At 32.5% G+C, this 14,123-nt stretch overlaps 1 protein-coding gene across 4 annotated transcripts in view; it reads left to right on the top strand.

Moving 5' to 3' along the window:
* The window catches only part of SCN2A (sodium voltage-gated channel alpha subunit 2), a 163,632-nt gene that overhangs the window by 119,451 nt on the left and 30,058 nt on the right, over positions 1 to 14,123 (top strand). For all 4 annotated transcript variants that reach the window (XM_006160248.1, XM_006160246.1, XM_006160251.1 and 1 more), the window contains 2 exons: positions 1,735 to 2,214; positions 13,300 to 13,420. In XM_006160248.1, coding sequence (XP_006160310.1) covers positions 1,735 to 2,214; positions 13,300 to 13,420 — 601 coding nt within the window. The remainder of the gene's footprint in view (positions 1 to 1,734; positions 2,215 to 13,299; positions 13,421 to 14,123) is intronic.

Below are 14,123 nucleotides of genomic sequence, written 5' to 3'. Positions count from 1 at the left end.
TGCTCTGAAAGAGCTTCCAATCTACAAGCAAAGTTAAACTTAGTTTTTAAAAATTCAGAAAAATGCCACATACATGTAAATGAAATTTACAGAAGGACAGAATGGGAATTGGGAGCAGGCCAAAAGAAAGAACAGTAAGGGGCCAGTAGATGGTGTAGTGGTGACATTGCTGGACTCCCATGTGGGTGACAATGGTTCAAGTCGCACTGGCTTGAAAATCACACCAGGTGCAAATGCATGCATGCCTAAGATTCCAGGAGGAGAATGGAGGAGAAGGGATTGCAGTGTGGGCATATTCCTTGAGGGATGATTTCTCGGTTTCCCTCTCACTATCTCCCCAGTGAGTGTACACACTCTCTGGCAAAAACTTCTAAAAAAAGAAAGAGCAGTCAAAGATATTTATTTATAGGTATTTATTAATTACTGTATCTGCCCAGTGCATTGAAGAGATAATAGATCAATAGATTGGATTTCATTCTAGGAGGATTCATTGATACATAGCAAGAAAAATTTTCTAATATATAAGGTCAGTACATGTAAACTTTAGGAAATTTAAACTAGAAAGTAATTATGGTGCCCAAATTCCATTTTATTACAGATAAAATAAATTTTAACTTCTAATTTGGGTTTTCTCCTTTCACATATTTTTAATCCAAAAAATAATTTCAAAAGCATATAACAATACAACAAATTTGTTGGTGAATTCCAGAAATAAAGGAGCAGGTCTTAGTGTGATTATCAGGGACAATTGACAGTCATGTTAGACTAGACTCTCAAAAGTACCAGTGGTCTTTACTAGAGCATGCACATTTTACTTCTTTTAAAAAATGATCATTGGTTAGACAAATTTATAACTAGTTAAACAAAGGAGCCCTAATCCTCATTACCATAATAGAAATACAGGAATATGACAAGGCTACAGCATCATTTTCAATGCAGTGTTACTTAGAATCAGTCCAGGAGTATTTTTTGTACTTTTACTTTTTTCTACCAGGTCCCTTTTTGCTGCCATATTCTTCTGTACCATGTGCTTAAATAATAAGGACTCATGGACTCTATTCTGTGTCCCTAGGAATGCCTGATTCTTTAGTAAATTACCTCTTTTTGAGTGTATACAGGAGATTTATCATTACTAGTCATTTCACTCACTCATAAATGGGGCCTACTACTGGAGACCAATTTACAGAACAATTAGTGGTCTTTTTCATGGCAATAGTGCCCAACCTTTAGTTCAGCATTAACATTATCATTATTGTAAAATAACCATTTCTTCATAGTATTTCCAACTCTTGTGTAAATATAGTGGCCATAATCTTCTGAATTAAAAAAAATTAGGGTTTTAATCTACCAGTGAAATACTTTTTTTCTAATTTGACAATTTCTTAATTCAAATAATATTTAAATATATTGAAATCATCTTTGGTTTTGGGAATAAAATTATAATAAGTTATCTATGTCCTAGGAAATTCACATTACATGGTCAACATACATAGTATCTCAAATAAAACTTATTTCAACAATGGCTTCAGTGATATAATGACTAAAAGGAAAAATAGTAGCAATGCTATTATTAGGTATTTTTTATTTCAGTCACTGTTTGGGGATCATTTATCATGACCAGAAGAAATCACTATTAGCATTAAATAGGTGTAAAAACAACTTTGGAAAAACCATAGTTAAAAGTAATGGAAATGACCAAATGTTTTGACCACCTGTTTTCTTTCTGTGTTTTAGGTTCTGAACCTCTTTCTGGCCTTGCTCTTGAGTTCCTTCAGTTCTGACAATCTTGCTGCCACTGATGATGATAATGAGATGAACAATCTTCAGATTGCTGTGGGAAGGATGCAGAAAGGAATTGATTTTGTTAAAAGAAAAATACGCGAATTTATTCAGAAAGCCTTTGTCAGAAAGCAGAAAGCTTTAGATGAAATTAAACCTCTTGAAGATCTAAACAACAAAAAAGACAGCTGCATTTCCAACCATACCACCATAGAAATAGGCAAAGACCTTAATTATCTCAAAGATGGAAACGGAACTACCAGCGGTATAGGCAGCAGCGTAGAAAAGTATGTCGTGGATGAAAGTGATTACATGTCATTTATAAACAACCCCAGCCTCACTGTGACCGTACCAATTGCCGTTGGAGAATCTGACTTCGAAAATTTAAATACTGAAGAATTCAGCAGCGAGTCAGATATGGAGGAAAGCAAAGAGGTAGGAACTTTTAAACAAAGAGGTATTTTGCTATTGTGTATTTCTTTTTCCATAATGTTGCCATATGTTTTAAAATTGTATATTTCTTTCCTACAAGAAAATAAGGACTCTCTTTTAATTTTTTTCCTATAGTAAAATTAATGATGAATATATTAATAATAGATTAAAATATAACTAGACAAATGATATGCTGACTTACTTTTACCAATATTTATATTTGAATGATGGATATTTACATGCATATTAATTTTTTTCTAGATGTGTTAAGATAATTTTAGATTTGCAAAAATGCCTCTGTCCACCTTTTTACAATGGTGATTTTTGTGCATACTAGAAAAATACTTGACAGGAGGGTGGTTTCAGTTCTCATCTTGTGATATTCTTGACTCTTTGAAATAATTCATATAATGAGGTTTATTTAGTTTGCACAGGCACACTTACACAGGGAAAACCTGACTGAGAGCTTGGCTTGATATTCATATATAGTTCCATGTTTTCTGAAGTAAAAATAGAAAAAATTAAGGACGAGAAGGTAGGAATGAGAAATGACTCTAAAAATATTATTAACTTTACTGAGCCTAGGGCATGCCATAAAACAAACAAAAAGTCCTTTTTTTCTCTGAAATATTTTTTCCAGATTTACCAAATAGGCATACTTTCTAGGCATACATTTATAAACTAATAAAAGACTCAGTAAGAATCTTTGTAGTTAAAATTATTGTTTTGATTTACAAGAAGGGTATGAATACGGGAGTATGTTTTTAACTCGTTTTGTTATTAAGCTGTAAGTTAATAAGTGCAGAGTTGGAGATGAGGAAATTTAAAACCTAGTGTTCAATTGTTTACACAAAATGAAACAAGATTCCTAGTCATTAAAGCTTGGGCAACCAAACAAAAATATCAATCAAAAACAAAGACTTGTCTCTTCCTTATTTGAATTGTTTATCAGGGAAGATAAAATACCTTGTTAGTATTTTCATTCTAAGGAAGGCAGATGAAATTAGGAAGTTTAGAGCACTGGAAGATAAAATTAAAGTAGTACAATTCAGTTACAGTAATTAGAATTAGTTAAAATTATAAAGATTTGTATATGTAAATTAAGAAAACATGTTTGTTTTTTCAGTCAATATTCCTATATTTTTTAATTGCTAAATGATATGCTATTTTCTATTCTTTTCTGTTTATAAGGTAGGTAGTATCACTAATTCAATGATTGGACGGAAGTAGATATCAAACATGAAGTTCAGATAATATTTCAGTGTCAGTACTAAACATTAGGAGAAAAGAAATAGGTCCTCAGATACTAGTTTCACATAGAGACTAGTTTCAGAAAATAACTGATAAGATTCAAGGAAAAAGTAGTAAAACCTTACAGTGTGAAGTAAAATTTACTCCGATTAGTTGAATTCAAATTTTTACTAACTAGATCATTATTTGAGAATTGAATTAGACCTTAAGAGTTTGTTAATAAAATTTTTAGATGAACATAGATGGGTTATGCTGAAAGCGTAAGACCTCATTTCTCATACTGTGTACTATGAAAGATCAGCATTTAGACAATAGAATTAGATCATTAGAATTTTCATGTTTGTTCTCCTTTTATTAGTTTGACATTATGTCTAGTAGTGGATATTTCTCTATAGTAAAGAAAGCCAATGTTTTAAAAGAATTATTTAATTTTATTTATTATTATTATTTTAACTTGCTATAGTGAATATGCACTTAACAGAGAGACAGAGAAACAGAAAATGAGAAAGCAAGCTGCCAGGTCTAGGACTTGAACAGCGGTTAGCCATGTGGGATCCCAGCGCCTTAACTACCATGTCAGCTGCTGACCCCAAGAAAGTCAATTTTATGTTCACATATATTTAGTTATAGGTTACTACATAAATTAAGGGTGAATTATAACTAAATATTGAGGACTTCAGCTAGTTTAATCTATACTTGACCTTATTTTAAGATTGAGAAAGCATAGCTAGTTTAAACTTCTAGCTATGGTTGAGTACATTTAGAGATGTGATTAACCTGATATCCAATAATTTTCAGATAATTTAAAGCCTCAGACTTCCAAAACACTATATATAGCAATATTTTGCTTAATTTTAAATCATTATGCTTTACATAAAAGGGATGTCCTGTAAGGTGGACATTTTAGTAGGGAAATGCAAATTTTATTTTTAGTTTCTATCATTCCCATTAAGCTTTTTTATTTGCTTTCTTTTTGACTTGAGTTAACTCTGTTTAAGTATTCCAAAACAATGTTTGTGAACTTAATATTTAGAAGTTACAGGCAGAGAACTGACCTTCCATTTGAAGAGGACAGAATTATTTTATTGTTCAAGTGGTGGAGTCCATTTAATAATCTTTTACTACCTTATCACCAGAGAGATTGTTACCTTAAAGTGTATTATTTGGGGGAAATTTTAATTATTTCTTTATATCAAACTTCTTAGGCATAAACTCATAAACTAATAAAATATTAGGGCAATAGTCTGGAAAGGGAAAATGTGTAGGTTTTTATCTTTCTGAATTTTATCTGGTAGCTCTACAATAAAAAAAAAGAGAGAGAGAGAATTGAAACAACTATCCAATCATTTTAAATATCCCCTCAAAGTATATTTTTAGTGTTTGTCTTTTTAGTCTTTTTTGTTTTGTTATTTTTCAAGTGGTAGAATGGGTTGTGCTATTAATACCATCCTTATAGTACTAAGAGATGTATGAAGTTTATCATTAATCTTTTTAAAATGATTTTTGAAATTAAATGGAAAAATGAATCATCTTTTTGAATGTCTACAGTAATTTCTTAAAGGAAACAAACTGAGAGGACTCAGAGGTCATCAAGATGTTTGAACTAAATTCTAGTCAATGTCTTTGTCAAATTTGTGTGATTCTTCAGTAGGTTTCTAGATTCTGAGTATAACCTTTAAAATTCATATCATAATCATGTATGGTTTAACTTTTATTATGCTATTTTGACTATAATTAATGTAATTCCTTTTATGTTTTTTAATTACTGATCTCTTTCTTTTAAAGATTTAATAATGCTTAAGCCGTGCTTGAAAAAATGATTATTTCTTTGTAGTGAAATTTAGTGGTGCAATATGATAACCTTCACTGCTTACGATTCTTACTTCTCACAGGGGTAAAATCAAGCTGGAGCCATCAAGAATGCAGCTCTGGTGTTTTTTAACCAGTCAGAGGCTCGTGCCACCACTTTTACCCAGGTTACCCAAGCAAGTTGTACATACCTAAATATAATCAGTTTCTTAATGACTTTGACTGGCCTGCATGTTACTCAGCTACGTTCCTTGCCCATCCATTGGCAGTAAAATAAAAACATGCATAGCTGCTATTATGCTGAGTCATATGAAGCATGGTCGGGCTAGTCTGACAACTCTAACTATAGAAGAAAAATTAGCTGCTAATTTTCTTACATTGAAGTTAATAGAAATTATATTCGATGAAAAGTAAAAGTGCATGCCTGTATGGATTATTTAATTTCTACTTAGTGTCACAGAGTTTTGAACATGCTAAGGGCCTAAAGGAAAAGTGTAAGTGCTCTTTGAAACACTTGAGGAAAGGCTTTCTTTCCTTGTTTTTGGTTTTTAAATAAAGCCCCAATGAGTACAATTCGATAGTAATTTTTTGTTTAGTATTATATTAAGTTTTTCTGAAGGGTAACTTGCAAATTTAAGCAACCCTTTATTCAAGTGCAAAGTTACTAAAGGTTGTTTTAACATGCTAATAATGTAAATGGATCAGAATTTTTGTTTGGGCTGCTAGCAGCATGGATGTAATCTGCTTCATTTTAGGAAAAATGGCACCGTTTTATTTAGTAATTGTCCAGAAACAGTTTACATTTATAATATGATTCTCTTGGAGATTCTATTTATATTTACCTCTATAATTCCTAGGTTAAAGGAAAAGGAAATACATGTCTTTGTATACAAAAATGAAAACAAACTTAAAGAGAGAATTACACTAATAAATGATATACGTATTATAAAAATAGATTTGGAGTCTACCTTCTTCGTCCTATTGGCTCCTATGAGTTTTTTGTTTTTGTGGTTTGTTTGCTTCCTCCCTGTATCTCGTTCAGGCCTGCTGGGAACTTTCTCCTAAAGAACGTTATTTAAACATTTCATGCTCTGCAAACTCCTGTATAGGAACAGAGTTATGAGCGCTTGCTCCTTTGATGTTTTTAAAGTGAAGGGACCTACCTCATCATGTGACTATAACAATGAGTCTAACACCATCAAATGGGCTCTAATTAGTGGGCCATTCATTTCCTGATGTTGAAATATATGTTAACCAGATTGCTCTATCCAATTAAAAAATGTTAATTACTTTGTAACTTAAATGTGGTTTCCTCTCCTTCTGCCATTAAAACCATAAAACAATTCTAGTCTAAGCATATTTGGCTCTTTGAAAGGAGGAATGATCATGCCTTTCCTGGAGTTTGCTTCATACTTTGGAACAAAGTATTCAGCGAAAGCACTCCAGATTCATGAAAGATTATGCCTTGTATTATAGAATAGAATGGTATCATAACAAGGATCCAAGATGTATGGTTGCTCACATTTAAACAGAAGTATATATATGCAAAAATAAGAGAGAATTCTTTTTCTCCTATGTATTATATTACTTCTTCAAAAAAGCATTAGATACTGGCTCATTAGCATAATGGCTTCTTTTTTCTTGTTTCTTGGAAAAAGGCAAGGTTAGTTTCTTTTTTCTCTGAGTATTATACTTTCCAAGTTGCTGGACAGAAAAGTCTTTGAGAGAAAGTGGCAGTCGGTCATAATCTACCCATGTATTTGTTATAGAAAACAACTACAGTGAGTGTGGTGGAACGCAAAGTATACAGGAACAGATTCATGTACTTTCAACCCCACATTACTGCAAATTTCAATTTCCTTGAAAAAGTCTGAATCGTCCTCAAAAAATACCCACTTTCCAAAAGGATATACTAAATTCCAATACAGAGATTAAGAAGGGAGACAAAATGTGTAGGAGAGATTTGAGTAAGCAGTGATTAAACAGGTTCAATAAAAGCCTATGGTTTTACCTTGGAGAATGAGGTATTCCTCTTCAGAAAGTTTTCAGTAGGATCATGATTAAGAAAGGAAAATGATCTAAAGATCTTCAAGAATTAAATGTGTCAAACACACCCGTCGTTGGGCCCCTGGTACGCTATGAAGGGTAGGCCATCATGACACAGTATTCCTTTTGCCCTTCCAAAAAAGATATTTGAGATCTTGCTATTTATGTTTTTAAATTTTGTATAATGTACTCATTATATACACTGAAATGGTGTTCTGGATAGTATAGGTACAAATAAATGAGAATGGTAATTCTGATTTTGCTATCTTCCATATTTAAAAGGTAGCACCAACAATTTCTTTCTAATATTGATGTGTCACTTCGGTTTTAAGACCACCCCAGAGAAAGCAAGACCTTTACTTCCTTTGTTCCAATATTACTATTTTTCATGTAAAATGACATAGTGCTCCTTAAGTATAGGTTAGCAATAGGATCTTTGTACAATAGAAAGAGTTTCGTTCTTGGAGACCAATATACTCAGTTATGGCAGATTTGATTTAGTATACATTTGAAGTTATCTCTTTTAATCCTAATCTTTTTATTAGACTGCATTAGAATATGTTTTTTCCAAATTATAGACAATATTTACTAATTACATGTTTAAAATGCTCATAATAAGAAACAAGTATGCCAATGTAAAGCTAAAGGCATAATGTTTTCCTTTTTCTATTATGATTTTTTTAATAAAAGAATTTATCTTTGTTTACATTCTGAAGGAAGCACTTAGTTTAGCATATTATGTTTGTAGTAACATAGAATTGATGTGGAAAGTCAAACTTAGAAGTATAATATTTATAAATATCAGATAAAATATTTACCAGCATGTTTATTTATTAGCTCATTAAGCAAAATATGATCCTGCCCTGCTTAACTTAATTACCCAGCATGTAGAAGAATTCAGTAAGAATAGTCTTATAAGGTTTCCACCAAAAAATAAAGTTCATGCAATGTATCTGCCTAACAGTAAACGGTTGCCAGTGCTATTCATAGCAAGTAATATTGGCTATTCCTGTCTGATTTTCTTTTTTATTTTACTATCCTGACATTGCAATATCTCCATATTTTATTAAACTTTAACTACTTAAAGGTATCATTCAATCTACTTGTTTCCAGATAGATAAAGTATAGGCAATTAAAAGTAATCTAACATCCAGAGTTTACCATAGAGAAATACAGAACTTGTCAAACTGGTTCTATTTCTAGACAGTTCATAATTTGAGCTCTCACCTATGTAACACTTAAAAGTGTATGGTGCCCATATTGGAATCCTCACAGGCAACCTTTATTAGAAAATTTTTCTTTAAGTGCATGAGTCATAATACTTCCATATAATGTTATACATTAACAATTCTAATTGATCAATTTGTGCTGCAGTTAGGTTGATCATAATTACAACCTTATCTGAAGCTGAGGAACTTTATATTCTTAATTTTAATAGTTTTCATAGACTTTTTACACATCTTAATTTTTTTAGTCAAAACATTTTGTAATAATTTTACAATATTTGTCTCATGTGATTTTAAGAAAGTCATTCAACTGATATTACCAAGAAAGTTTTTACAAATTAGAATTTCTTGCCCACATCTCAAGATTATTGCTTAATGAAATATTTTAATGTATTTATAGCTCTTCTCCACATTAATATTTATAAGAGTTATAAATTTAACTTGAATTAATTCTAATGGTCATAGTTATGAAACATGGAGGTCAATAATAACACAAGAACTGTCTTGAATCTATAATATTGCACCATATTTTCAGTCTACTGAATGTTTTAAATTCATAAAGACTGGATTTATTTGTGAAGTATTAAAGAAATTCTGTAGAGAATCCTGGTATGGGGCACAGAAGACCTAGAGTCGAATCACTGATTGACTATGACTTTTAAAAGATGATTAAATTCACATTTGCTTCTCTAAATAAATCGATTGATGTTAAGGATTAATGTGCAGCTTAGATTCTCTGCTATTTATAAATACCAGGACTGTAAAGTACCAGGACTGTAAAGTACCAGGACTGTAAAGATATTCAAGTAATAAATAGGGGCAGATCCTATGGCTTTCACTTCAGGAGAAGGAAGAGAATGATAAGATCGCCTCTCCTTAAAGAGGTCCCTAGTTGCCACTAGGACTATAGACCCATGCGTAGAGTGGAAAGAGGGAAAACACTGTCAACATGATTCAGTAGTTGTTTCCTTGATTCCTTAGTTATCTAGAGTTTATTTCAGACTCATCTTGGGTCTCAGTTATTGGTAGCTTTGTTTGTGGGCAAAACTCTTAATTCTAAAAGTTGTTGATCATCGAAGGGTTTATGTTACTCTGCAATTAAGAGAAAATATTATTTGTATTCTTTTGATGTGAGATATGTTGGTAGAAGTAGTTAGTGGTTGGATAAGTCTCTGCACTGGGTATTCAGTCATTTACTCAACAACATTTATAAATGCAAACATTGGTAATAGATGCTCAGGATGTGAAGATGGAAAAAAAATCATAATCTTTGTTCTAAAATATTAGGTCTGGAGAGTTACATATCTTAGAAACACAAAATACCGGGACCAGCAGATGGTGTAATAGCTACATTGCTGGATTCCCATGTAGTCAACCACAGTTTGAGTCCTGGACCTGGTGGCTTAAACTCATGCCAGGCATGTGTGGTGCGTGCCCAAGATCCCAAGAGGAGAACGGAGGAGAAAGGATTGTGGCATGGCCAAACCCACTGGGGGGTGATTTCTTGATTTCTGTCTCTGTTTCTCTCTGTCTTTCTGGTGAAGCCATGCACCCTATAGCAAAAACCTCTTAAAAAAAAAAAAAGGAAGGAAGGAAGAAAGAAAGAGAAAGAAAGAAAGAAAGAAAGAAAGAAAGAAAGAAAGAAAGAAAGAAAGAAAGAAAGACAAAATACTTTTAAGTTGCACTTTGCAAAAAATAATCTGGCCTTTGAATAGACAAACACTTGGTTTCATGAAAAATTCTGTATGAGTTCTAAGCTATTACACTGAAATGAATAGGAACAATGTTTATTCTCCTATTGGTATTATGGATTAAGTAAGAGGAAATATAAGAAGTGTCTTTTATCATTAGACTTTCCAGAGATAAGTTCTCAAAAGCAATTTTTATAAAAATGTGTAGATGGTTCTCATTTTCAGCTGAGTATGGAGAACTCTGTTTCATGTTTTCTAATTTTAACCTTGGGTTAAACTATTTGTTAAATTGTTAGGTTGAACAAGCTACCAAAAACCGACAATCCACTAACAATTCATACATTCATGTAACATTTAATGAAAAATCATGTTAACAGTTCAGAGTCTGTTTCTAGTTTTGGGGTATATTTGTCATTTTATCCATAGGTCCTAGAGTGCATGGTTGTTGCACCCAAAAGATTTATATATATCCTAGAGGACCAAATCCATTTGTCTGAAACAATTTGACCCATACTTTATCAAAGGGCAAACTACATAATGAACAATAAAACTAATTGTAAAAATCTAGGGTGCATATTACAAGATAAAGATGGAATGGCCAGAATTCAGAATCTAGATTTGTTGGAGAGACTTAAAGAATGGCAGAATTGTTGCAGAATAGAAAGTGAAGAAGGGAATGGTTGTGGTGACACAGATCCTTTCAAAGTCATCTAAGGTGTAATCAACGCAGCTACTAGGAGGGATAGTTAAGGGTCTATGGAAACTTTTGAATACTTTGAACCAAGATTTCCTTTATTATTTTATCTGGTGACTTTTCTTAGTCATCACTGAGGGCTAGCCTTTATTCCATTGCATTAGTCACTCAAGCATTCTTTTTTTAAAACAGTATTTATTGAGCAACTATAACTATGCTTGGCACTGATATAGGCTCAGATATAGTCATTCACCACTGTCAGCCTGAATGCGTGGAGAACTATCCAGTCATGTACGACATAACGACATTTCCATCGATGATGGACCACATATACTGCAATGGTAACTTAGATTGTCATAGACTACCACGTTGCCTAGATGTGTAGTAAGACTTACTAACTAGGTTTGTGTAACGACAGTCAATGATGTTATACAATGACAAAACCTCCTAATGACACATTTTTTCAAGATAGAGTCCTACCATTAAGTAATGCTTTGATTGTATATGGATCCTCATTTCCCCCTTGGGTCTAACTCAGGTTTCCCTCATCCTGTGTTTGCAGTGTGATCCCTATTCTTAAAAAGGATTATGTTTTATTTTTTATTGTTGACTCTATGTACTTAAGTTTGATGTGATAGATGTTCAGTTTTTCTAATTTACTGTGTTATGTTTCAACATCCTGCAAATGACAAGATCAGTATTGTAAGTCACTAATGCACAACAGATTCATGTGAAATAGATGGATTTAAATAAGAGGATATTTTATTCATTTCTTAGTCAACAGCTATGCTTAACTAAAAAGGGATCTAACCAAAGACAAAGAATGAGAAATTAGGAAAAAGTCTAAAAAAAATGGAAACATATAGCAAATCTTTTTACTTTGATATTTCATGTTAAATTAAATATATTCAAATTTTAATGACAAAGATTTTATCATTTATTTGCCTAGTATTGTAATAAACCTGATGAGTAGAAAAATAAGTCAACCTTTACGAAGCATACCATACATAATCTTTAATGAACTCTTTGGACAAAATAAAAATAATCCCTAAACTAATACTAAGAAGATAGAAGTATCTAATATATATGCTTCTAATCATTTGGTATTGTTAAATTAAATGAGAAAAAAGCATTTCCAATGTCATGTATGTCATCCATAAATATTTTTACTTCATCAAAACCACTATACTAAGTATTTTATACAAATAAATTTACCTTTATTAAAGAAAATTCTTAGGGAAAATGCATATAATCGTTAGTCCAAATTTGAGTAGAATATTTATATTTCCAGCATTGACTACAGCATCCGTTTTATCCTAGTTTAACATACTTCGGTGTGCATTTTATCATGTGCTTACCTCATCCCCTTTATAAAGTAGCTCTTATCAGCTCAACCATTTCTAATGTTATGCACTAATGGTAATAACATTGTAACAGGTCCGAGAATGCTGTGGCCCAAACTACTCTGACTCCATGTGGCACTCACACCTGGCCCTGCATCATTCTTACAGCATTTTTAAAAGACCAGATTAAAGACTAGAATCCCTTCACTCATGCTGATGTGAATGGCCTGACCTGGCTAAAGTTTATTGAATTTTAAGATTTAAGACAACTACTTTCTATTGTATTTTTCTCATGATGCTATTTGATTTAATATAAAAGAAAACAAAACAGTAACCAGAGCTTAATTCCTGTCTATATTTACAGGGCAGGTAAGAGTGCCAGAGTACCAAGTAGTTTCCAAATGCACAATGAAACACGAGAGTGCATTGGCCAAAGAGAATGCAAAATATCAGCTCTCGCTAACAATGTGCTGCTCTTTTCAGAATTAGAAATTTATAGAATCTATTAAATAACAACCAGTGGTAAATGTTTTCATGTCAATGAAAAGTGGATGAAGTTAGATTGTTGCTGTTTATGTGCATTTGATCAAATCTTTTCTGCATTTGACATGAAAATACACTTGTGCAGCTTTTGTTGGTTGGGTCACAATTTTAGAATGCAACAAACAACCATTTGCAAACTAATTTACAAAAGCAAGGTCGTGAGTGACCATATGACTGATAGCTTTCACAAGTCTTTGGCAGGATTTAATTTCAGCATATCTATACATGTGCTTAAACAAAAGTTATTTCAGTTATTAGCACCATAGTTTAAAGAAAAAATATATATATTATTATATATACTATGGTGCTGTATCTAATCTTGTGACCCCCACCTCTACCAAAGCAGACTGGCAGTATGTTTAAGTTATTCTTAAATTACAGATCAAGAAAATGCATACAGAAGACGGGGTGGGCACACCTTATGAATTTATATATTTAGATTAAAGAAAATATTTAAAATCTTTTTTTGTGGGATTGATTTTCAGAAGCTAAATGCAACTAGTTCATCTGAAGGCAGCACAGTTGACATAGGAGCTCCCGCTGAGGGAGAACAGCCTGAGGTTGAACCTGAAGAATCCCTTGAACCTGAAGCCTGTTTTACAGAAGGTGAGGAAAACAATGCATGTATGTCATTAGTTTCCTCTTTTCTGCCCATCTTTTCCATCTATCATCTGCCTACCTATCATCAGTACCTATCTAACAACTATTCATTTACTTGCGAATATTTTACTGCTTCTATATTAAAACAAAGGTAATTTTTACAAAGGTAAGATTCCATTTATATAATTAGGCTTCTTTTTTTTTAACCATAAGGTATCTGTGCTCACCAGAAAGAGACAGAGACAAAAAGAGAGAAGGAAAGTGAAAACCACCCTCTGTTTGTAGATTTTTGAGGAATCTCCAAATTGTTCTCCACAGTGGTTGGACCAATTTACATTCCCACCAGCAGTGTAAGAGAGTTCCCTTTTCACCACACCCCCACCAGCACTTATAATTTTTTGATTTTTTTAATCTTAGACATTCTGACTGGGGTTAGGCGATATCTCATTGTTGTTTTGATCTGCATTTCTCTTACAATGAGGGATGTTGAGCATTTTTTCATATGCCTTTTAGCTATTCATATGTCATCTTTAGAGAGTGGTTTTTTCAACTCATTCTCCCATCTTTTAATAGGATTGATTGTCTTTTTCCGGAACAGCTGCTTGTGTTCCTTGTGAATTCTGGTTATGAGTCCCTTATCTGATGCATAGTTTACAAAAATATTTTCCCATTCTGAGGGCTGTCTATTCACACTAATCACTGTGTCTTT

The sequence above is a fragment of the Tupaia chinensis genome, unplaced genomic scaffold, assembly GCF_000334495.1.
Source record: "Tupaia chinensis unplaced genomic scaffold, TupChi_1.0 Scaffold000674_1, whole genome shotgun sequence".
Lineage (NCBI taxonomy): Eukaryota > Metazoa > Chordata > Mammalia > Scandentia > Tupaiidae > Tupaia > Tupaia belangeri.
Note: the sequence above shows the minus strand (reverse complement) of the source record. Positions and strands in the feature narration are given on the sequence as shown.